At 39.9% G+C, this 23,088-nt stretch overlaps 1 protein-coding gene across 10 annotated transcripts in view; it reads right to left on the bottom strand.

Annotated features, from left to right (window-relative positions):
• The window catches only part of rapgef6 (Rap guanine nucleotide exchange factor (GEF) 6), a 147,219-nt gene that overhangs the window by 44,460 nt on the left and 79,671 nt on the right, over positions 1–23,088 (bottom strand). For all 10 annotated transcript variants that reach the window (XM_067492005.1, XM_067492003.1, XM_067492006.1 and 7 more), the window contains one exon: positions 6,076–6,207. In XM_067492005.1, the coding sequence (XP_067348106.1) occupies positions 6,076–6,207 (132 nt within the window). The remainder of the gene's footprint in view (positions 1–6,075; positions 6,208–23,088) is intronic.

Below are 23,088 nucleotides of genomic sequence, written 5' to 3'. Positions count from 1 at the left end.
GGGCATAGGGGACTTTCAGGCCAGCTGGGATTTGAACCATAAACCTAGGAGGTGAAAAGAGGAGCTCTTGGGCGATAGTCACAGAACTGCAAGCCATCTGTTAGCTCATGCAAAACAAGAAAGACAACAGAAAATCTTGTCTGGTCTCGCAGAACTGAGCCTGACTTTTATCTCAAATCAGTTTATTATTTCTATATTAAGTATTACTGAGAATCCACACACAGTCTACACCCTAATCCTGAGGTATTTGATTCTGGTGCCCAGCAGGCCTCTTAAATAGTCCATAAGTCCATGTTTATTACTTATTATCTCAAGGGAACATTTGCCAAAATAAAAAAAAAAAAAAAAAAAAATGATGCTATACATGCATACACACACCATGTGCTGTTCGTACAAACATGCAGAGGATGAAACCAGCATGCACCCCGCCACACCCAGCTGACATTAACGTGCAGGTACCAAACGTTTTAAGCATGTTAGTAGAGAGGAACGAGTGGATCTTATTGGAATAAATTAACTTGTTGTCTCACTGACTAAAACAGCTAATTTCCAGGCCTCTACATTACATGGATAATCTCCCAAATTGACAATACAATCTAGGGTACTTTGAGATTTGTTATCCAACTCTCCCAATTCAGGATCATCCCTTTTTTTCATAAATTAGGATGGATAAGCTATTTAGAGGACTTTTTAAACACAGCTTCCTAGCTGCACTAGATACATTTAATTTGGAATGAGAACCAACAAATGTAGACGAGAAAATAAAATTTAAATTCTTTGTTAATGTCTTTACTCATCACACCAATAATAAATGATTCATATAATAAAAGATGCAGACAGGCCTGTGATGACTTAACCAACTGGACAATATGAACTAAAAGCAGCACAATGGGGAATCACATACATAAATGCTCCGTATTTACTAACCAGCCTATGAGATACTGCAAATTGCTCTGCAATGTTCCAAATAAAATGTGTTTTTTCCCCTTTTGCTTCACTTCAGATTTATTGATTCTCAAAGGAAATTTGTCTCATGAAATCGCTGTGCAGACAGTGTGCACAAAAACACAAAGGCCAAAAGCGCAGGGGTGCATTTTATACTTGTCAATAACAAGAGTAAAACATTTTATTGTCAGATAGAGGCTATTGTGGAGGTTGTTAAATTTGTGCAGAAAAGTGGGCTTCAATTTAGGCTTTGTTTGAAAAAGGAGTCACCGAGGCAGGTGCAATCGTGAGATGGTAACTCTTCACTACATTCTTACTCTCAGTCCTTTCTCCATCACCCACCACCCAAACACCCTTTAGTTATTCTGAGGTTCTTTTCGATTACTGGATGGACCCTCTTAGTTCAAGTCTCCCTAGTCTTAGAAGTTTCGAGACATCTTAATCGTCCTGGGGATGGATGGAAGCGCAGCATGGAAAATGCTCCTCCTCTGTTGTGGGCAGGGTTTCCCACCTGAACATAGATGGCTTCATGCATGCCTTTCTCACACTACTTATTTATTAAAAAGTGCACATTGTCATCCTCAAATGAGTCACCATTGTCCTTTAGGTGAAGGTATACTGGTGATTCTGGTCCTGAGGTGTTTCTTCTCATGCTAGGCCATCCTCCTGTGCTGACACTGTTTGATTTCTCCAATGTAGAGCTGCAAACCACTGCATTGGACTTCATACAATACATAGCTCTTCTTATCTTTTGGTGCCTGGTCTCTGAGTCTCTGACTCAGTCTATTTTAAATAAACAAGTATGTGGTGTTTTCCAAAAACTCCCTTCAAGTTCAACTCCAGCCATGTAAGGAATCACCAAGTTTTTCCTTTGACTCCAAGTTTCAACGTTCGGCTGCTGGATCTGGACCCAGTTTTGTTTAAAGGTCACTTGGGATGACAGTTCTGACGGCAGTGGGGAACTGTTATCCCAAGTGACCCTTAAAAAGTTGGGTCCAGATCCAGCAGCCGAACGTTAGAACTTGAAGTCAAAGGAAAAACCTGGTGATTCCTTACATGGCTGGAGTGGAGCTTAAAGGGATTTAATTCACAAACGACCTTACAATTGCAACAGCAGTACCCTCTGCAGTACATGTACCCCTGCTTTAGAACTTTCCCTCAGACTGAAGAAGCCACTTGGAAGAGTAGTGAAATGTTTTTAACTAGAAGAAACATGACTCAACATTCTGCTAAGCACACAGGGATGGCTGAGAACCTTAACCAACATTTTGACACAGGAGGACATTTCTTAGAGTCTAGGGACATATGCCTATGAACCACTGCATTTTACAGGGCTGTGGCTGCATAACAGAGATAGAAAAGAGGAAATTGGAGGATACATGTGCTGACGTTCAGAATATACACTAGCCATGAAATGAAAGGAAAGAGGAAACGGCTAATAAAAAAAAAGGATAAACTAATAGCATAAAGAGAAACTGAGGACATGTTTAATAATAGAAAAAGAGGATGACTGAGAGTAGAGGAATGTAAAAGAAGGGGCAGATATATGGGAACTAGAAATGAGTAAGCAGAAAGGGGTAAAAAGTTGTGTAGAGCAAAGGGAACAAATGTGAGTTAAATCAAGGCAAGAGTGGCAGTGTGAAAAAAGAAACGTGTGGGAGAACCCCACAGAAACAAAGCCAGTCTGTTGCATGGACAGCTGAGGGCCACAGCTGACTGAAGGGTCAGCTCTTCAGGACAGCTGTAAACAAACACAGAGCTGGGTCAGTGACAAACTGATGGGATCAGAGCCGTGTGATAAATGTCTACTGTCGGGATGAAGAGATCGGGTCTCTGTGTTAAGCGTTCGACCCAGGTTGCATCAATCTGCAAACACTCGCAGGCTGACAGGCTGACGAGGGAGGACAGCTGATGGTTTGTAGATGGGAGGATAATAAATAAAAATCCTGCTGACATGAACTAATGTTCTCCATAAATAATAATTTTTTTTCACTAATGAGCTAATTAGTGTATTATTATTATTATTATTATTATTATATCTGCACCACAGCAACCTTCTGAGATATGGAGGATTCCAAGACAGGATTTTTACTTTCCCTAGGAACCAAACAGAAAAAATGCATTTGTCGGCAACATTAAGGGCTTAGAGTAAGAGTAATAAACAAACATTCATACAAATATTCACATAAATTTTTCATCTCTGCTGAATGAGCACTGAAACACGCACTGTAATATTTGCACTAATTTACAAGATCCATTATGAAGTTAATTTACAAGATCTCTCTCTTGAGTTCCTCAACACCACCAGACTAATGAGCAATAATTAAAAGATTATTTTTTTAAACTAGTCTTTATGTTTTCCATGAGTTTTAATGGCTCACAGCACGTCAAGTCCAGTGTGATAAGCAGCCCATTATAATTACTGAGTAACCCTTCTATATATATTTTTATCCACAACTAATTTAATCCATAGCTATGACTTTAAGATGACAAGTTCAGGCCTTAACACATTTCTTTGTATAGAGTCTTTGTGTTTTAGTTTTTCTAGGATAATAATAATAATAATATGATTTTTGGCATTTTTACATGTTGTATGCATATTAAGGATTTATACAACATAACCTGAACTTGTGGAGCTAAACTGCCTCCCCAAATCTTACATCTCATTTTATACTGTATGTGCTTCATCGCTGTCCTTTGACTTTTCATAGTTTTTCACCCAGTTTCCTTGGTAGTATAACGTACAAGGGGTTCTACAAGTCCATGTACAGACTTCCCACAACCGCTGTGCTAGGGACTAAGTCAGGTGCTTTGTGTGTTTGAAGACTGGAATGCTGCACAGAACTTGAGAAGGTAAATTAACTTTGGTATCTTATGGAAAGAGAATGGGCTCTAGACCACTATGGTGCTGACTGTTGACAGCAAATAGCACATTACAGTTTCAAGTGTCCCCAGACGGATCTTTGCTGCATGTCATACCCCCTCTGCCTCACGTTTCCTGTCTGGCTATTCACTTCCAAATTAAGCTAGAATTCCCCCCAAACTTTGCATTATAGGAAAAAAAAGCTTAGAATTATGAGTTATCTAAAACAATTTCAGTTATGCCTAGGAACAAATATAAACCCATAATTATGCATAACATGGATTCTTTAATCAATATTTAAGCACATTCTCCTTCACTGGGCACGTTGATGTCTGTAGTCTTCATAAACCTAACTAGTGGTTGCTATTTCTCACTTTTCAAAAAAACGTGTAAAATAAGGAACAATTTAAGATACTGTTGACAAGACTCACTAAATTCAACCTGTTCATTAGTTTTATGAATAGCAGTGCAGATCACATCACGCTTGTAAAAAGCTCATCATTTTGTAGCTAATGGACTTCAACAGCTCCACTGTTGAATGCTAACAAGCTGATGTCAAAAAGAACCCCTCCCACCCAGATATGCCAACGTGTTTGCAGAAGACAGCAACCAGGCTATACAGGGGAACAGGAAAACTGAAAGGTAACACTAAAAGATTTCTGGATTTATGACACATTTCAGTTTGAAGAGGGAAGATTAGGGTGGCAGAGGAATTACAATCATGAGACTGCAGCACAGTCATGTAGCTTTTCATGGATTATTGATTTGAAGCCATTTCAAAACCCTCCACTCAAGAGAGGCCTTTAATTCCTAATCTCACTGAGCTGCTCAGAAATGTCACCAAAAGATGAGACCAATACGAGAGAGGAGTCAATGGTAGAGAACTTCTCTGGGTCTTCATCTGGTAATACTTTTGAGCCTGCATGTTACATTTTACACTTTTTTCATTTAAGCTATAATGCATAAATCTTTTTTTTTTTTTTAATCAGGCAACATGCTTCAAAACTTATCTTAATGGGGAGCAGTGCTGTTGACACCTCCTGTGACCCAGACTCCCTGAACAGCAGTGCAAGCATGTAGAGATATTTGCTTCTAAATATTCTTGATTGAGGCTTAACTTTGTAACTAAACCAATAATGTGAATTATTTCTGTTTCATCAATACGTTTTGGAGCAGCCTTATTTGGGTCAATTTCCTACGGCAACTACCTGAAGTGCTGGGAAACATGTAGAGTGTAGCAGATTGTAGAAGAGCACAGCAGGGAGTACCAGGGAAGGGCAGATTGAATTGATTTAGAGTCTTATACTAGTGCCATCTTAAGTTGTATATTGCAGATTTAAGAACACTAAGAAAAAAGCATGAATGAATTTATGATAAAAAGAGACCAGTTGAATGTTAACAGTGCTTCCTTTAGGAGACTGTGTTGTTGTTTTCTGTCATATGTTTGTTAGTCTGTTAGACTGAAAAGAAGTCATGCATTGTCTCTTACTGTGAATGCTCAAGGAATCTTGAAATTTATTTTTAAAAGGACTCTAAACTGGGTATATAAGACATAGCCACCGCATGCAGTGGATATGATACTAGTGCATACTAAGGAATCTAATGTAAGAAATATCTGTAGAGTGATTAACCCATCGACACTGATGATGACACAGCTCCTACACCTGTAGCTTGAAAGGTTACGTTTATTTCCTGCGTGTGACCTTTCCTCTGCAGCAGGACGTACAGGCCACCAGGATGCACAACTGATGCACAATAATTAGCTAGATACCAAGGAACGACAAATTACAAGGAGGGAGGAACAGTGGGCTGACAGAGAGGCTAGAGGTAGACAGACACAACTAGAGCAAACTAAGCTGGGGAGAATCAGTTAAACACTTCTGGCAGAGACCAGCTGTTGGGTGGTGATTGAGGGGCTACAGTAAACAGATTTTTGTCTGAATTAGACAGACTTTCATTTTCATATTTTTTCCATTAATCAAAGGCTTTTTTGAAGATTCTCACTAAAAATGAGAAGATATTCCATGTCCACATCTTTAAAACAAGCGGTAGCCTCACAAACTGATGAAGCAGTACACTTCTACAAGCTCTATAGATCTTAGATTAAGCCAGTGTTGAACAACAAACTGATGTTAAACGATGATGGAAGTGTCAAAGAGTCTATATGTTAACTCAATTGGTTAAGCAGCTGTTCGCGCTGTTTGGAGGAAATAAATAAATGAATAAATAAAAAGAAGGATGAGTTAAGCAAGAAATAAGGTTCCTACCTGGTAAATGTCTGATAGGCTGCTACTCCCCGAGTCGCTGGCGATGCTGCATCCTGATTGGCTTGGGGGCATGTGCATCACCTGCTGATGGGTGTGGTCTGTTAGGTGCATCTTATTGAGGTCAGCAGGAAGCTGTTTAAGCAGAGAAAGAGGTAACAGAGAGACAGAGGGAGAGAAACAGAAGACAGAGATGATGTGAGTCCAACAGAGGCAAACATACAATGCAGGCTTTCAAACACACACACACACACACAGCTGTTCCATCATCAGCCTGAAAGCCGAAGCTGGATTGGCACAGACTCCAAAATAATTAACACAAAAAGGATGAAGCTGTAGATGCTTGAGATGACTATGAATTATGATCCCGATATGCAGACTGATAGGATCACACTCACACACACACACACACACACACACACGAGATTTGGAGGAGGGAACAGAATAGTTTTATATTGTCTAAAGTGACTTTAACAAATGGTGAAACCATAAATCCCAGCAGTGTCTGTTCTATTAGCCGAGCCTTATTTATACAGACCACGTATGCTGACAGCTACCTGTGCACACTGGATGCACAAACACACAGTCCCATAACATGCAAAACACTGAAGCTCATTTAGAGGCACATCCAGAGATAGAAATGCATTTGCAATAACTGAAATCCACACATGCAAAACAGCTCTTTTACCATTTGAAAAATTACATTTACATTTAGTCATTTAGCAGACGCTTTTATCCAAAGCGACTTACAAGTGAGGTACAAGGCAAGCAAAAATCTAAGTCAAGGAGAAAAACATCAAAGCAAAGTCCTATCAGAAAAGTGTTCACAGTTCACGAGATACAAGTGCAAGAGAGCAGAAAGGTTTTTTTTTGTTTTGTTTTTTTTATATTAAAGATTTAAGTGCATAGAAAGATGCGGAAGAGTTCAGTTTTCAGCAGTTTTTTGAATATTGGGAGAGAATCAGCTGAGCGTGCAGATTAAATGCATCAAGCTTACAAAGGAACAGCAAAAAGCATTCATGACTGTTTTTTTCCAGGATAAAAAAGACAATTGGCACAGAGAAAAATTTGAGGATCGATGGAAACAAATTCGTTCCTATTTTGTTAAACTGCTCAGACTGAGAACTACACAAAGGTGGCATTTAAGTGGCTACGTATATCCTCACTACTGTAACTTTCCAGCATTCGTTTAAAAATGTTTTAGCTATGTTACTGCCATTTTTTTAATTAGCATTATGCATTCTTGTGCAGTATTGAACAAGCCAACCACCCGAATACTGGATTTAAGAAGATGCGGAAATTTATTGGAATTTTTTGTCTTGCACTACAAAAATGTACATACAAAGGAAGTCCCCAAATACACAGAAACCCTCAGCAGAAACAGTGTTACACACCTCATAAAATGACAAAGACACCTTTAAGGAAAGTAGTGTCAGCAAAGAACAGTGTTGTTTTCAGGTAGAACCAGAAATCTAACACTGACAGGCTCAGAAACTCTGCGAACCTGGACACGTCTGAAATAAAAAACAGCCGAGCACCATTATCCACAGTTTACAAGTAGATCAACCAAAGATGAAGTCTTGCTTTTGCTCCCAAATTTCAGTAACATGGATTTATCATTTTCATCACTGCACAGCAGTGAAAAAAGGACTGGTCTTCTGAACAATTCCAGGATAGATGAGGTTCTCAGAGATTGAGATCTTATGTGGACAAATGTACACTAGTGCCCCTTCACCTCTAGAATTAGAGATTTGGTTTCTCCTAAATTCTTACCAGTTTGAATCGGGGCAACGTCAAAGAAGAAGTCCTCCTACGACATTGGCCAAATGTACAGCACACCTCCTGCATGTCCACATCAGACAGTGGTGGCCGTCCAAACGCACACATAAATACTCATGCTCACACAGACAGTTGTATACGCAAAGCCGCACCAAGACAAAATGAAGCTTGGAGACCAATGGAGACGGCGAGGAACCAAAACCATGGTGCCAACATGTAATATTAAAGACATCAAGTCTGGGGGTGCTGCCCCCTTACTACTCTACTCTAATAGGCCTGTTGTACCGTACAACTCCATCTGCACTTAACCCCACCACCACACACACGTGCAAAACTGAGGGGTGGAGATTTAGAAGTTCAGCGGCTTGTTATTAATGTGAGGCATATTAAAGGAGAAGATTGTATTTATTAATTCATGTTCACTAGAGCTACACATTATCTGGGACTCTTCTTCTTCAACAATAAATCCAAGACTAAACTTGAAAACACAGAGGGTTTCTTTAGAATGACTTCAGTTTCTTAAGAATTTACATCATTTGGATGTATAAATCTGATGTTTTCCTGATGAAGATTTGGCCCCATGGGCTGGGCTATGCTCTGCTGGGAAACCTTGGATCCAACAGTTTCTCCACATTTCCACTTGTTTTAAAAGAATAATGTGACATGTCACAGTTTAATGAACGAGACAAAGAGTTCAAGGTGTTGACTCGGCCTCCCGATTTCTCAAATCTCAATCCACTTGAGCCTTTGTGAGGTGCACTGGAAAAACTTTGATCTATGGTGGCGAAACTTACAGGAATCCATGCTTTGACAGGTCAGAGCTGTTTTGGTGGCAAAGGAGAATCTACACAATATTAGGTAGGTATATTAATGTACCTGTACCTGTAATGTATAAGTTAAAATATGTGGATATACAGATTATGGTGAAGAAGCAAGTGACTAGTTATGGAGGACATGATTATTTAGTTAAAATATCAAAACCTTGGCCACAGGAGGAAACCAGCATGATTGAGAGGAGCAGTAATCCATTCACCGGCTGATGAATATTTAACTTTGTCCACTGCTCTAGCTTTTGGAAAATAACCCTGCAGGTTCAAACACACACTCGCACACATATGCAAACTCTGTAAATGCTTTACTGTATAACTAAAGAACATGTAGCATCTAAAGACTTGAAACATTAATGCATTTGCTGCCTTCTTTCTCCATCAGACACATCCCTATATATTAGTATACTACAGTGTTCCATTTAAATATTAATACATCCTGAGTGGCTCTGTGTACGTGAGTGACAGAATGATCGCTGTACTATTAGCACCACTTAAACAATAGGAATGTAATTTCAAAGTGCTACTGTAACATTTATACATCTTTTAACATTAGTTGTAAATCATGACTGAGAACCTATATTAGTAAAATGGATTGGCCATTAGACACACCAGTGTATCACATTGTGTGTTTTACTTAATGAGCCACAGGCAACAGCTAATTGAAGGCTGGTAGTGTTATTGACTAAATCACACATTTACAAGAAGCTCTACTCTAATTACCTACGTTTTTTATTTGCCCAACCTTCACCTTCAGCTTGTTAGGTTTCTGTATACGTAGCAATCGACAGAAAAAGAAAGAGGCGGTTTGCTAATTGTATCATGGATGTATCACTAATTGTATTATGGAAGTTTCTGTGTGACAAAACAGCTATAAGCCAGTTATGATGGAGCTTCCGCCACGTGTCTTCCATTTAACAAACACACGATAATCCACATAGAAACAGAATGTGTGAGACAAAATGAGCTTGAAAAAGACATGAAAAAGACAACCAAAGAAGAAACAGCAAAGACAAAAAACATGGCACACTATATGGTTGATTAACTCCATCTAACCACTCTCAAACATGTAATCAAATACACTGGAATAACAAACAGTGGAAATAATGAGGTAAACATATTGGCTGTAAATTAAATGTTTGGTCTCACAAACCGCTCCTTTAACACCACACAAGTCTTTGTGAATAGTACATTTTTATATATCTTGGGATAAACTGTTTGCTACAGGGGATGTATTTTGGTCTCCAGTCTTTAGTTCTTTACCAAAAAATACCATTCAAGGAAAGATTTATATTTTATCAATTCTATCCTAAAATAATATTGCGAAGCCAATATGAATAATGAAAGAGATGTCTGGCTGTAAACTAAAAAGACATCTCTTCATAGAGGAATTTCAATGAAACCGAGATTGGTTTAAAATCCACAGAATGTGTAAAAATTAAATCTTAGACTTGGGCATTCAGAGACAGAGACTGGGGTAAATCAGTTTGCTATAAAGCCAAAGTGACATTAGATGTTAATTCCTGGATTTGTCTAACTCACAAATATGACAAAACAAGTTAGATGTGCAAGGGTTTTGTTTTGGGGGGTGCCAAGGAATGAAATATGTCAAGGGCAGACAGAAGGATGAAGTCGGATGAGGGAGGGATGGGGGAAATGAATAACTGTGGCAGACTCGTGGCTCCTACTCACACCACAGACTTAATCATGCTCTAATCCTCCACTTTCCCTCTCCCAGCAGGCCAAGCCAAGGGGGGTTGGGCAGTGTGCTGGGGGGTAGCTGAGAGGTGAGGGGGTCCCCCGTTCTCCTCATGCATTAAGGATGAGAGTTAGGAGATTAAATATAAATGTTCAGCTGTACAAATCTATCACGTCAATGCGCAGACACAATCATGGGAGGATGAGGCTGATTTTAAACTTTGCAGTCAAACAGACCAAGCTTTCACATCACTTTCAATTATTTACACAGACTGATTAACCTCAGAGAATCAAATCACTATCAATTATATTAATAAGCGTGATACAGAAAAATGCAATCAACCAAAGGCGATGAGAAGAGTTGTCAGAATGATACCTACTGTAATTGGCAGCTAGTTTGCTAAATGTCTTGAGCAAAGAGCAAATCAAGATGATGCGTTTCTAATATCACAGTTTTTAGCGCCTTCTTAGATGGTGTCTGTGGACGAATTTGTTCAAAAGGCCATAAAAACATAATTGTTAACACCAGATGAAAACAGATAGTATCTAACTGTTTGCCAGGACATTGGGCTGTAACTAAAAGTACTTAACATAACAATGATATCTCAGTTGTGCATTTTCAGCGGAAAAAAAAAACTATCCGACACCAATAAGCGTACCAAACAAACCCGCCAAATCATATTATAGTGATATCTTCTATTTGCTTCTTCTATAAAACTGAAGTCTGTTTCACTTATTGTATCCAATTTTAACAATAAGATTAACTAGCTGTGGACCTGAGTGCTCTGCTTTACCTCTTTCCTCTGCGATAAAATGGATTATAAAGCAAAGACTGGCCATTTGGCTACAGAGATGAGAGACTGGGTTTCCCAGTGGCATTTTAGTGCTCCGATAATCTTGCTACATGCAGGTCAGAGCAGAGAAAGATGTTTCAGTGTCCAAACTGTTTTGGAAAATCCTAAAGATGTTTAATGGGTGGTCCGTCTAGCATAACAAATCTGGTAATAGGTCGGTTAGGGATCCCAGAAGGGGCTACGCCATTAAAACCCATGAGGATGGAGGTGGCGGGGGTTGTAAACACTGAATTTGAAACCAGTTTTAAACTGTGTTGCTATTTTGAAGAAGGTAAATAAACTTTACTGGCCGAAGCTGGCAGGTGGCCTGATAATGACTAAGTGGCAGAAAACACCAGAGACTTCACTAAACTGCTGTCAATCAAAAACAAAGAGACACACATACAGATACGTGGACAACAAAGAGAAAGCTGCTCTATAAAGAAGATAAGTAAGACAATATATTGGGACGACAAAAATGCATGAGAAAGATAAGATGCACCAAGACATACGCAAAGACACAAAAGGAGACAAACATGCAGAGAAGAAAGAAGGAGCAGCAAATTAAGATGAATAATAAAAAGGACAAATGGCTCTGCTAAGTAATTAAAGAAAATATGATGAGGCTGATGAATCCTGATGAGGATGATAATTAAAGTGGGTTCAACAAAGAATGACACAAACATATATCAATGAATGTTTATAGACAATGTTGCTGTGTTTGAGAGAAACAAAATGCCAGTATCTTGGAGAAAAAGGTATTGTTAAGCATCTCATTTCAGCTAAGTGGTCTGCATAGAAAAGGCTGTGCAACGGGAGCGATGGTGGCAGAAATATTCACTAGTCCCTTTGGTCACAAAGCCAAAGACATATCAAAAGCATCCATGAAACCGAGCTGCTGGCCCTGCAAGAACTGCATCAATGTATGTGCCTAGGCTTAAAGTTGGAAAACACGAGAAAGGACAAATAGAAGAAAAGACAAAACGTGAAGAATCCCGTTGGTCTCTCTCTGCAGCAATTTCGGGAATAATGGCAACTGCATCGTGTTGCAAAGCTAGTGTAGCTTTAAGTCCCATCTATCCATTACTTGAAACCCAACAGCTGAGTAAATACAGGCATGGATAGGGAGGTCAGCGGTAGGGTATCTGACATGAATACAGTCGGCCTGTAGATGTCAGCAGTTGCAAACTGCCTTGTAATGACCCCAAGCAGTACAGCCGAGCAACAAAACCACATCCTTCATTAATGAAGAAAAACAAAGTGTGAGCCCTTGCAGGAGCTGCTTTTTATGCAATTTACAATTACATTATTAATTACTTGTAATTTACATTTTTTTCCATTTTCAGTATCTAGCTAAGCAATCAAACTTTCTAGACCTGTTTAACAATTATGATCAACTTAATAAGAACTGAAAAAAGCAAGATGCTAATAGCAAAAAAAAAAAAGCCTCTTTTAGATTCTCTTCCACTCGTCACTTTAAATGTCTGGGTCATTCCGTCCATCTCATGTCTCTCTTTGTCCAAAGGGTCACCCTCATTACAGCTTCCAGTTTCCCTATTGCTTCTCCAGTCACCTGGAAGGATTTTGTACTCTTTCAGCTCCCAATTGTGCTCCCACGTGCAATTCTGCATAAAAGGGAGCAAGGAGTGAAATAACTGCAAGTAGCCTCATCACACAATCCAGGTGAAAGAATTGACACTGCTGTATGCAACAACACACACACACACACACACACACACACACACTTTGGTGTTCCAGATTTAGCCCTGCAGCTCTGCTGAAAGCTTTGATCAATTGAGGCCACTGCTGGCTTGCTCTAATGTTGCAAGAAAGAGACAAACATTAATGCAATATATATACAAATCCACACAATTGCATGCTCCCTTTGTAGGTGCACAGCAAAACACGGAAAGATAAACCCACTGTTCTGAATCACACCAACCCGCGCACAAGAGTATACATCAACCAGCCACAACATTCAAACCAAGGACGGGTTAAGTGAATTCGGTTAATTGGATCGTGTTGTTCAAACAGCGCCTGTGAAAGGACGGGGATATATTACTGTATGTAGCAGGTGAACAGTTGCTTCTCTACAATAATATTTTTGGGTATTTGTTTATTAGCTGATAGTGAAGATGCAGACAGGAAACATAGGGGAGACACAGAGATAGAATCAAACCAAGAGCTCTGTTGTTATGTAGTGCGGTGCTGTAACCATCCGGCTAGCAGGGTGATCAATCAGTTGTTCCGAGTTGATGTGTTGGAAGAAGAAAAAAAAAAAAGGGAAAGCAATGATTAGAACACTGGGTCAGAGCAACTCCAAAGCAGTAGGTTGAGTGGGGTGTAACTTCACCTAGTCCACTGAAGCACAACCAATGAACCGGTCTCACTTATGTGCATAGCGTGCTAAGGATAGTCCATGTCCGATCACACAGGATGGTTACTGTGGCCAGAATCAATGGCTGTCGGAAAACACAGCATTGCAGTTTTCCATGCAACTGTATGGTTGTAATATATATCACAATTTACAGGACTTCAAGGATATGCTGCTGACGCCTGCTGGTGGCAGGAGGATACCCTACACAATATTACAGTAGATGGGTGGTTTTAAAGTTGTGGCTGACTGGTGTGTGTGAACTGCATACTCCTCCAGGCTCTATTCAGTAAAACACACACTGAGCTTATTGAATAGACTTAGCTCCACTCCATTACTGGCAAGTGTACAGATGGTTGGATTAAGATACAGTGCACAGACACAGATGGATATGGGGATTGGATAGAGGGACCTGAAGGGAGAGAGAGAGAGAAGTGACAGAGAGAATAAGTCAAAAGGAAAGAGGAGAGACTGAGAAAGGCAGAGTGCAGAGATGACTGAGAGCAGATTGAGTGTGTGCAAATGTAGCAGAGAAAGAAGCAAAGCATATAATACAGATAGCACTGACAGTGAGGGGTGGAATGAGGTTAGAGTTAATGAGAGGGAAGAGATGAAGATAAAAACTCTATGACTTTGTGACTGCTATGGTTGTGTCTGAGTAGTATGTGGGCATATTCTAGTTTATTACTACTTTTGTGAGGACAGTTGGGCTGGTTCTCACAACTTCTAGTGCTTCTAACACCTTTTATGGTAAATGTTATAATTAGGTTTCGGGTTTTGTTAGGGTGAAAGCTGGACTTAGACATTTACTTTGGTTAGTTAAGGTTAAGATAAGTGGCTACAAGAGTAATTTATGTAAATGAGTGTGCTTGCAACAAAAGAAACATACTATATGTGAGAAAGAAGGAGCTAAACAGAGTAGCAGCTGGGGCAAAGGGAGATTTAATGAATTGAAGTTGGAATTGAACGTGACAACTGCGAAGGGAGATATGCCACAGAGGAAGGAGGGGGGAGAGGGAGAGAAAGAGGATGGAGACAAGGGAGATGAAGGAGAGAGACAGAGAGTGGGTGGGGTTAGCAGGGGACCACAGTAAAGAAGATCATGCTTTTCTCTCTTTGTCTCACACACACAAACACACACACACAGTGAGAATACAGTCTTACATTGTAAAAGGTGGCTCATTTTGGCAGCACCAACACTGACCAGAGAGAATCGGACTGTATTTTAACGCCACACTAAACGGGTGATCTAAAGCCTTCACATTGCTTATTTATCAGTTCACACCAGAAAAAGGGGAAAACCGCTTTGTTGGCCTCTTGATCATGCACTGAGAAAAACCCCTGATTATTTGATCAGGAATTTGACTATGAGTCAAACGAGTCTGACATAAGTGTTGTGATTCTGTTTCCTTATAAACATTCTTAACTATTTAAGGGGCCTTCCAATGAGTTTACATGCAAAGTTCAGTTTATTTGTCAAGACAAGCACCATTCAAATGCACAATGACTTCCGCTCGTCTGTGTTTGAAACACAGAGTTAATAAGACCATGAGGGTTATCTCAGTTTGAGCTTGAGATTGTCGAAAGGTTTTAATAAATTTATATCAGTCAGTCTGTGTCACACAGGAAGGTACGGATGTGCAACACTGCTGCAGTGCACATTCAATATCTAGACAGAGTTTCTGAAGAGAGCATTCGGTAAGTCGTTTCAAATTAAGGAGAGAGAGAAGCATGTTCCTCTTTTCAATATGACTGGCATGACATCAGCTTGTGCAGTCACAGCACTATGCCCACTGAAAAACTTGCAAACACCACCTACTACATTTTTATTTTCTGAAAATTACTTTGTCTACAGAGCACTGTTTTTGTGACATATGCTTAAAATGGATTATGGAGAAATAAAAATGTCACACCAATAGCTAGAACCTAGAAGTGGGAAAGCATGGAAAGAACTAGTTCAAACACAAAGTGGGGAATCTGCATAGCAACACATTACCTAGAAAGCCTCTCTGTCTTCATCTGTTATGGAGAGAGAAAAGAAAAATGCATTCTGTGATTTGGCAGGAACTGGTTTGTGAAGCACTAGGTTCAACTAGTCATTGGTTGGCAAGTCTTTAACCTGGATGGACATTGGCTGGCAAGCTTCTGCGGTGGATAAACAGCCATTAGATGGGAGTTTTGACACTTTGCAGTGCCAGTATTGTGACAGACGGGATGTTGAACGGCACTGCCGCCAGCACTGCCAAGGGCCTGTGACTTTTGCCCCAGTTGTCTGAGAGTGATGCATGAGAGAGAGAGAGAGAGAGATCCAAAGAGGGGAAACAGACAGTCTGTGTCTTTGCATTACATACAGTGCCTTGAAAATGTATTAATACCCCTTGAAAATTACCACATTTTGCCACTTTACAACCACAAATGTAAATATGTTTCATTGGGATTTTATGTGACATAAAAACAACAGACAAATGTCTTTACAAATAAATATCTGAAAAGTGTGGCGTACAGTATTCTGAAGATTTCATAATTATGTGTCACTTTGTGTTGGTTTACCACATAAAATCCCAATAAAACACATTTATGTTTGTGGTTGAGACTTGAGAAAATGTGGAAAAGTTGTGAATACTTTTGTAAGGTACTATATAGTGTATTATCAAGCGCAGGGATTAGGCCTCAAACTGTGCATATGAGTGCATCACTAATTGGGAAAGAGGCATTTGAAGATCACGAAAACGTCCACAATCACAAATCCGCGGTGAATCAGACCTGTATTACTGTTATTAAATCATGGAACATGGAATAAAGTTACACTTTTGCAGGTCACGTGTAAGTTACAAGTCTTCAAAATGAAGAATGCGAAATCCAAAAAGTCAAGCAATTATAAACTCTGCAGTTCAAGTCCGAACAAAACAGTTGTTTCAGTTTGTCAATTTAGGAATTTAATTTAATAACAGTCTGAGATATTAGAAACTGATTGGGTTAGTAAGAGTAGTGTACTAATAAATCATTTTTCACCTCAACCCGTTATTCATTTTATTTTTTTGAGGAATGGCTCTAAGCTGCATGCTAATTCATCTTTCTGGTAGCACACATACACTGTGAAGTAGAAAATTAGTATGGGTCAGCCCCCCAACAGAGTCAAGTATTCTTCTCTGGAGGACTGACTATATTACAGAAAATTCCTTCCAGTTGGCATCAAGAAGTGTGTGTGTGTGTGTGTGTGGGTGTGTGTGTGTGTGTGTGTGCAGGTATCTGCCAAAGCCACTGCCAAAGAGAGTTGGATGTCCCTGAAAGGAAGCCCTACTTCTGTACTTACTGTAACATCAGGGCCAGGGAATTTTCATGGTCAGAAAATAAAGTTTACTGGTTTAGGGGTAAAAAAAAGGAGGTTTCAGCAAAGTGACCACAAGAAAAGCAGTGAACATGTCTCTTTTCTGTAAGTTTGTTTCCTGATTTTTTCAACAGCTGTTTGATAAATTGCTCATACAATCTCTATTAGTAGGGGATTTTATTGCAATTATGGTCACCAAGCGTGGTGATCATGAACTGTGCTCTCTGCTGGGCTGTATGAGGAGCTCAGACCAGCTCTCACATAATCAGTGAGGGACATGAAAAGAAGAGGAAAAAAAGGGCCACTGGTCAGCAATGTTTTACATAAGTATGGAGGGTTCCCTGATTCGTGTTCTCTATCAAATGTTTTGGTTGGTGTGTGTTTGTGTGTTACAGGAAGCCGAAGGGCGTCTCTGACTGGGCCCCTGAGGAAGGTGGGCCATGGCCAGGTCTGCCGGATACAGGGGAGAATACTAAACACTTGGCTTTAATACTGACACAAATATGTTCGTGCAGAGAATACACACACACACACACACACACATACACACACACACACACACACAAACAAATGTGCATACACACACATACAGACACATACACCTTAGTGCCTCCTGGTTCCCCTCTGTTAACAGATGCTTCCTGCCCTGGAGCCCAGCCCACACTTCTTCACAAATACACACACATGCAGTGAGACCCTGGCTCCCCTACAGGTCAACCCAGGAGCTGGGTGGAGGGGCAGCCCCACCCTGTGGTGTTTTTGTTAATGTTGAATCCTGTTCCGCCCCGTTGGCCCGCTCACCTCAACCCAGACAAAGCTGAGCACCAAGTCTGCTCCACTGCTTGGCAGGAGGGGAAAACTCACTTTGCTTACTGACCCAAGCCCAATCCTTGAGTCCAATATTTATCAGACACGTTATTATTTTACCTGGAAAAAAAATAAAATAAAATCTCTGACAAATCAGAGCAACAGCCTGATATTAGCTGAGCTGGAGCTAATACCGTTGAAAAAAGCTACTCTTTCACTTGAATTTAGAATCACTAAAGAACTTTTTGTGTGAACGTTCCAAGCTGCTGCCTCGTCTCAACATGATATTCTGCATCTGTATTCGTAAGAAGTTAATATATTTATGAATATTCAGTGTGACTATTTAATTTGAATCTTAAAAATGTGCTTATAATAAGTCAAACAAGAGGGAAAAAATATGTTAATTACAATCGAAACCAAGCGACTTCTGCTGCATGTGCAATGTCACACTAAAAATTTTTTCAGCAACTTAAGACATTTTAGTGTTTTGAGCCAATCATATAAGTCTGCCTTCAACATATTGTCTCTCTTTATAGCTCCTTCTTTCCCACAAATTCACAAAAAAAAAGGCCACAGAGCACTCACCCATCCAACCCATCCTGTATTTATAAATGCCCTTGAAAATTATCCAGTAAAGGCTCTGGTTGTCGTGGCAGAAGAGGGGATGTGGATCAATAGCAGTGAGATAATGGGAGCAAGTGAAATTGAGTGGGTGGGGGGCTACGATTGGTTGAAATATCATCACTGTGATGTGTGTGTGTGTGTGTGTGTGTGTGTGTGTGCGTCTCTCAAGGTGGTGGAGCTCTGATGGGTGGAGTCTGCATATGAAAAGTCAGTGGGAGTAAATTATATGTGCACGTGTAGTGTGTGTGCGTTTGTGTCTGCATTTAAGGGTGTTAAGCTGCATCTGAGAGTACGAGGCTGGCAAGGTTAGGTGGGGTCACATGCACATGTGTGTGTTCTCGTGTGTGTGTGTGTGTGTGTGTGTGTGTGTGTGTGTGTGTGTGTGTGTGTGTGTGTGTGTGTGTGTGTGTGTGTAAAGGGTAAAATGCATCTCCAGTCAGCACTTTCAGTCAATTTAATCCTGTAATGTTTGACCAGCTTGGGCATATTAATGCACACAAAGGCCTGGGTTATTTTTTTTTACTCTAAAGTTTGAGCCATTCAGAGCTAATGGACAGTAATTACAACACTAAGGACACAACACTGGCCCTTTCATGCCACTGTTACACATTGAAACAATCACACAGTACTGCACGTTTTTGTATCTAAGGTAAAGCGTGGTGCTCTAATGTTTTTTTAATTTAAGAGATGACCCACACACAAACTGTGATATGTGCAGTATATTCAGACCAGCTGCAAATATAAATGGACTCACAATGTCCGTCACTCATGCACTCAAATGTTATTGAAGTAAAAGCTTAAAAAAAATAAATAAAAAAAACTTTAAAATTAAAAGCATTGTTAGTGAATATGTTGTTTGAATATGATTATTCTGTCACTTCAATGTTGCATTAATGTACAATTGAGATTTTTGAATGAATTTTGCTGTTTTTAAGATTTGTTTTGAATCTAATTTGAATCCCTGTACATACAGTTTGGGATTTTGTTAAATTCACAATGAGGATTAATGAAGTTTAGGGTTATACAGTTTCTTTTAGTTAATCCCATTCTGAAAAGCAGCTAAAGTTATCAAATAAATGTAGTGGACTAAAGTGGGATGTGGCCGAAAATGGAAATGCACCAGTAGCGCAGCCTTTAAATCAGTGTATTAAGTAACTTTCCACCACTGATAATGAATGTGCAAAAGCTCCACAAAGGCTACTTTCTGAGCAGATCCCAGGGGTGAAACTGTATAGAAATGTAAGGGCCTTTGGTGGAAAAGAGTCATTAGGTTCAGTTAAATGTTCCTGTATGAGTAAAGGTTTAAAGAAATCGACATCAATGCCTCTATTCATAGTGTCCTTGCGCTCATTCAATCTAAGATGCAATGAATGGGAGGCACATCTTCTGACCTAAATTACTTTAATACAGCGCTGGTGATGTAGTCCAGTGTCCCCACTGTGCCGCGTGAACACAGTACTTATAGTATAAGGACTAAAATACCATCAAAATAAAACAATACTTGCTTACCTTAATGTTGTTAGAATAAACATTTTGTTTATGGCATTTTTTTTTATCCTTTATGATGCTTTGGGATATAATACTTTATTTTAGGTTTCAGTTTTACTTTTCAAGGTCAGTTTCTTGATGGGATTTTACAATAATATGTATTTTTGATTAGCAGTATTGACTAGTAATTTATGACTTATGGGAGGTGAGTTGGGCATAGGCTGGCCTAATGCAGCCCATATTGATCTTTATCACCCCTACTTCCTGTGCATATGATATCCTAGACCTCCCTCGGCATGCTAAAAGCCCTCTCTCTTTCTCTATTGTTGCTCTCTCACTATCATACTCTCGCTCTCTGTGTTTTTAGTCTTTGTTTCTCGCTCCTTGTGCTTTTATTCTGACCCACACCTCCTCCTCTGGGCTCAAAAGTCCACATTACCTTGACACAACCTGAGTCCTGTCAGTTTGTCAGTCAACCCGTCTGTGTGCCCGAGGACAAAGTAAATACGCCTTGGCCCATGTGAAAAAGCTTTGGCATTACATCACTTGGCAAAGGTCATCCTCTTAGTGCTCAAAAATGGTTCTGTCAACACATTCAGGCACAAGGGGAGCCCACAGAGCATCTATCTAATATTCTTTTAATGGTACCCGCAGTTTCCATCTGCTGATCTGAGGATGCCAAGAATTACAAAGTGCATTTTATGAGTGCCTGACAACCTGTTGACCACAGCATTTTTAATAAATCAATGACTATAGAGGTGCTGGGAATATTTATCTTAGTTTTTTTTTGTTTTTTTTGCACATACGCTTAGGGATGTAATTACTACAGCTATGCTGACCACTTTCAGTATTCAAATGTCACCCTCTTTGTTACAGTAGCTAATTTGCCCCTAGGCTAGTTTAGTCTGCTGTAGCCATTATATAAGCCACTGGTATTCATGCCCTTTTGTTTGCAAGTTATAGCTTGTATCGGGTCATGAGTCTAAATTAAGTTTTATTAGTTTACTTTATATTTTTTCCCACCATCTGTATTACAAAATGAACAAAAATACATTTAGGATAATTCGCTAAGGTTAATTTCAAATGAACTTGAAGAAGGTGTAAAGAGAAAAGTCTCATATCATCTTCGAATTGAAACAAATATAAGGTCTTTTTCCTGACTGACATTTTAACAGGTATAACGTGTTTAAAAATTTTAAAAATAGGCTCGAGTTTCGAGGTGCTCAGTTTCCAATCAAACTTGTAGCGCTGTCTGGGCATGAAGCCACAGAACTGAGAAAAAAGGTCAATATACTGTACTGACGAATAATTAATCTCCTTATTCCACTCAATAGAGGTTCAGCAGTTTAATGTAGCTATCTATCCTACCTGATCTGATGATGAATAGTGGGGCAGTAAGTTTAGCCTAAATGAAATAAAACATGTAGCTGTTTAAATAGATGTATGACGGTACTGAACAGTAGATCAGTACACTTGGAATATACTTAATACCCTGTGAAACGAATCTCTGGAAACAAGGCTTTAGGAAAAATGCTTCCATCTTGCGCGTTTATGTCAAGTGAAAAAAAAAGAAAAAAAAAGGCACTTGTGTGAATATGGCTGGTGCTTTGCCTGTCTATACGTCCATCTTTCTGACCTGCCTCGCCTTGGCCTTCGTGCCCTGGCACCGGATCCATCACCCCACTGTAGCTCTTCCCTACCAATAGCCCTCATAGTTCCATTACTATTCAATGCAGCACAAGTCCACACAAACTGATTATGCCAAAGTTCAGCAAGGTCCATCGATTGCTGAGGGAGGCAAAGAAAGCAGCCTGGGTCAACCAGAGTCTGGACCTTCTGCATTCTGTCATGGAAGTCTACAGCTGAGGGAGGGTAGGGTAAGAATTATTACAACAATATTCAATGTGAGATATATATGAGATACTTGTGTTCTGTACAAATGTACTGTCAGTGAAGCATGTCACTTCCTGTTTTTCTCTTGCAAACGCTTCAAGGGACAACAATCAAAGAAGAAAAACAAACTTGCTTGTTAGGCTATATATCTCGATGAAATTGATATTACTGCCTAAAGAGAGGTATAGTACATCAGCTAGTACCTCTCAGTTGATATTCCTTGTGAGATTTGCAATATGTAATTAAATTTTTAACCCCACACCACTGCCAATGCTACAGAGAAAATAGTGAAAATGAAATGGAATGCATCTTGACAAGCAATAAATAATGGGTGTCATTTGGTGCAGATGCAGGGAGCAAGGATTATACATGTGGGCATGCAGATGGTTTTAGGTGGAGGAGTTAATTTATGAGACAGGAAGCAGCAGATAAGTGAGGACACGGCCCAGCAGGGCAGCAGCAACAACATCAGCATCAGACTGGCAGCAGTAGCAACAACGTCAACAGGCAGGCACCCTTATTGATACTTAAATAATAGATAGTGAAGGGGTGAGGGAGGGAGGAACAAGCAGTAGGTAATGGACTGGAGTCCCTCACTGAAAACAGAGGAGATGTGAGAATGTGGAAGGCAGAAGGAAGCCGAGAAAAAGCCAAAAAAGAAAGATGGGAGAGGTGAAAAAAAAAAAATAAATCATAAAGTACAGCAGGGTCCATGTACAGTAGGCAGCAGGACGGGTCGGGGAGTTGAATAGTCTTCCAGCAGCGGAAGGACATTAGGTGGTGTTCTGCTGGGGCAGGCAGGATGTGATTTAAAGGGACAGTTCACTCATAAACGCAACAAAATAAAACAATGAAAATGTAGCCAAGATGTTCAAAGCTTAAAGATGGCAACTGACTACTTCCTTAAAAGGAGAACCCACGGAGGCCTTTCCTTTAAAGTCCTGTGTTGTTTACTGGTGACGTAAATAAATCTAGGTCTCATAACTGCTCAGTGCCTCAAAAAAGAAGCGTGTCTGGTCCCACAGAGCAGCTCCACTGGCCTACATTTTGCCGTCTGTCATCTGATGCCAAATCTCCAGCCATAGAGTCAATATTTCAATAATAATCGCGTGACGTCAGAAATCGGAACTAAAGAGCACGGCATGCTTATTTGGTAACAGCGGCAGTTTGGAAGTGCAGTACTAAACAAAACTGCCTAAATGGAAAAATAAACTGTTTACTTCCCATAACAGTTCAGCCTAGAGGGTTATTTTCAGATCGTGTAGTAAACAAGGCAGTAGAAGAGACTGCCTGTTGGCAGCTGCAGAATCCCTGCAGAGAGGTAAAACTAAGTGTTTAGCATGAATCAAACAATGGCCCGTTCGC

Source organism: Channa argus, chromosome 22 (assembly GCF_033026475.1).
Source record: "Channa argus isolate prfri chromosome 22, Channa argus male v1.0, whole genome shotgun sequence".
NCBI classification, from domain to species: domain Eukaryota; kingdom Metazoa; phylum Chordata; class Actinopteri; order Anabantiformes; family Channidae; genus Channa; species Channa argus.
This window is presented reverse-complemented; position numbering and strand designations above follow the sequence as displayed.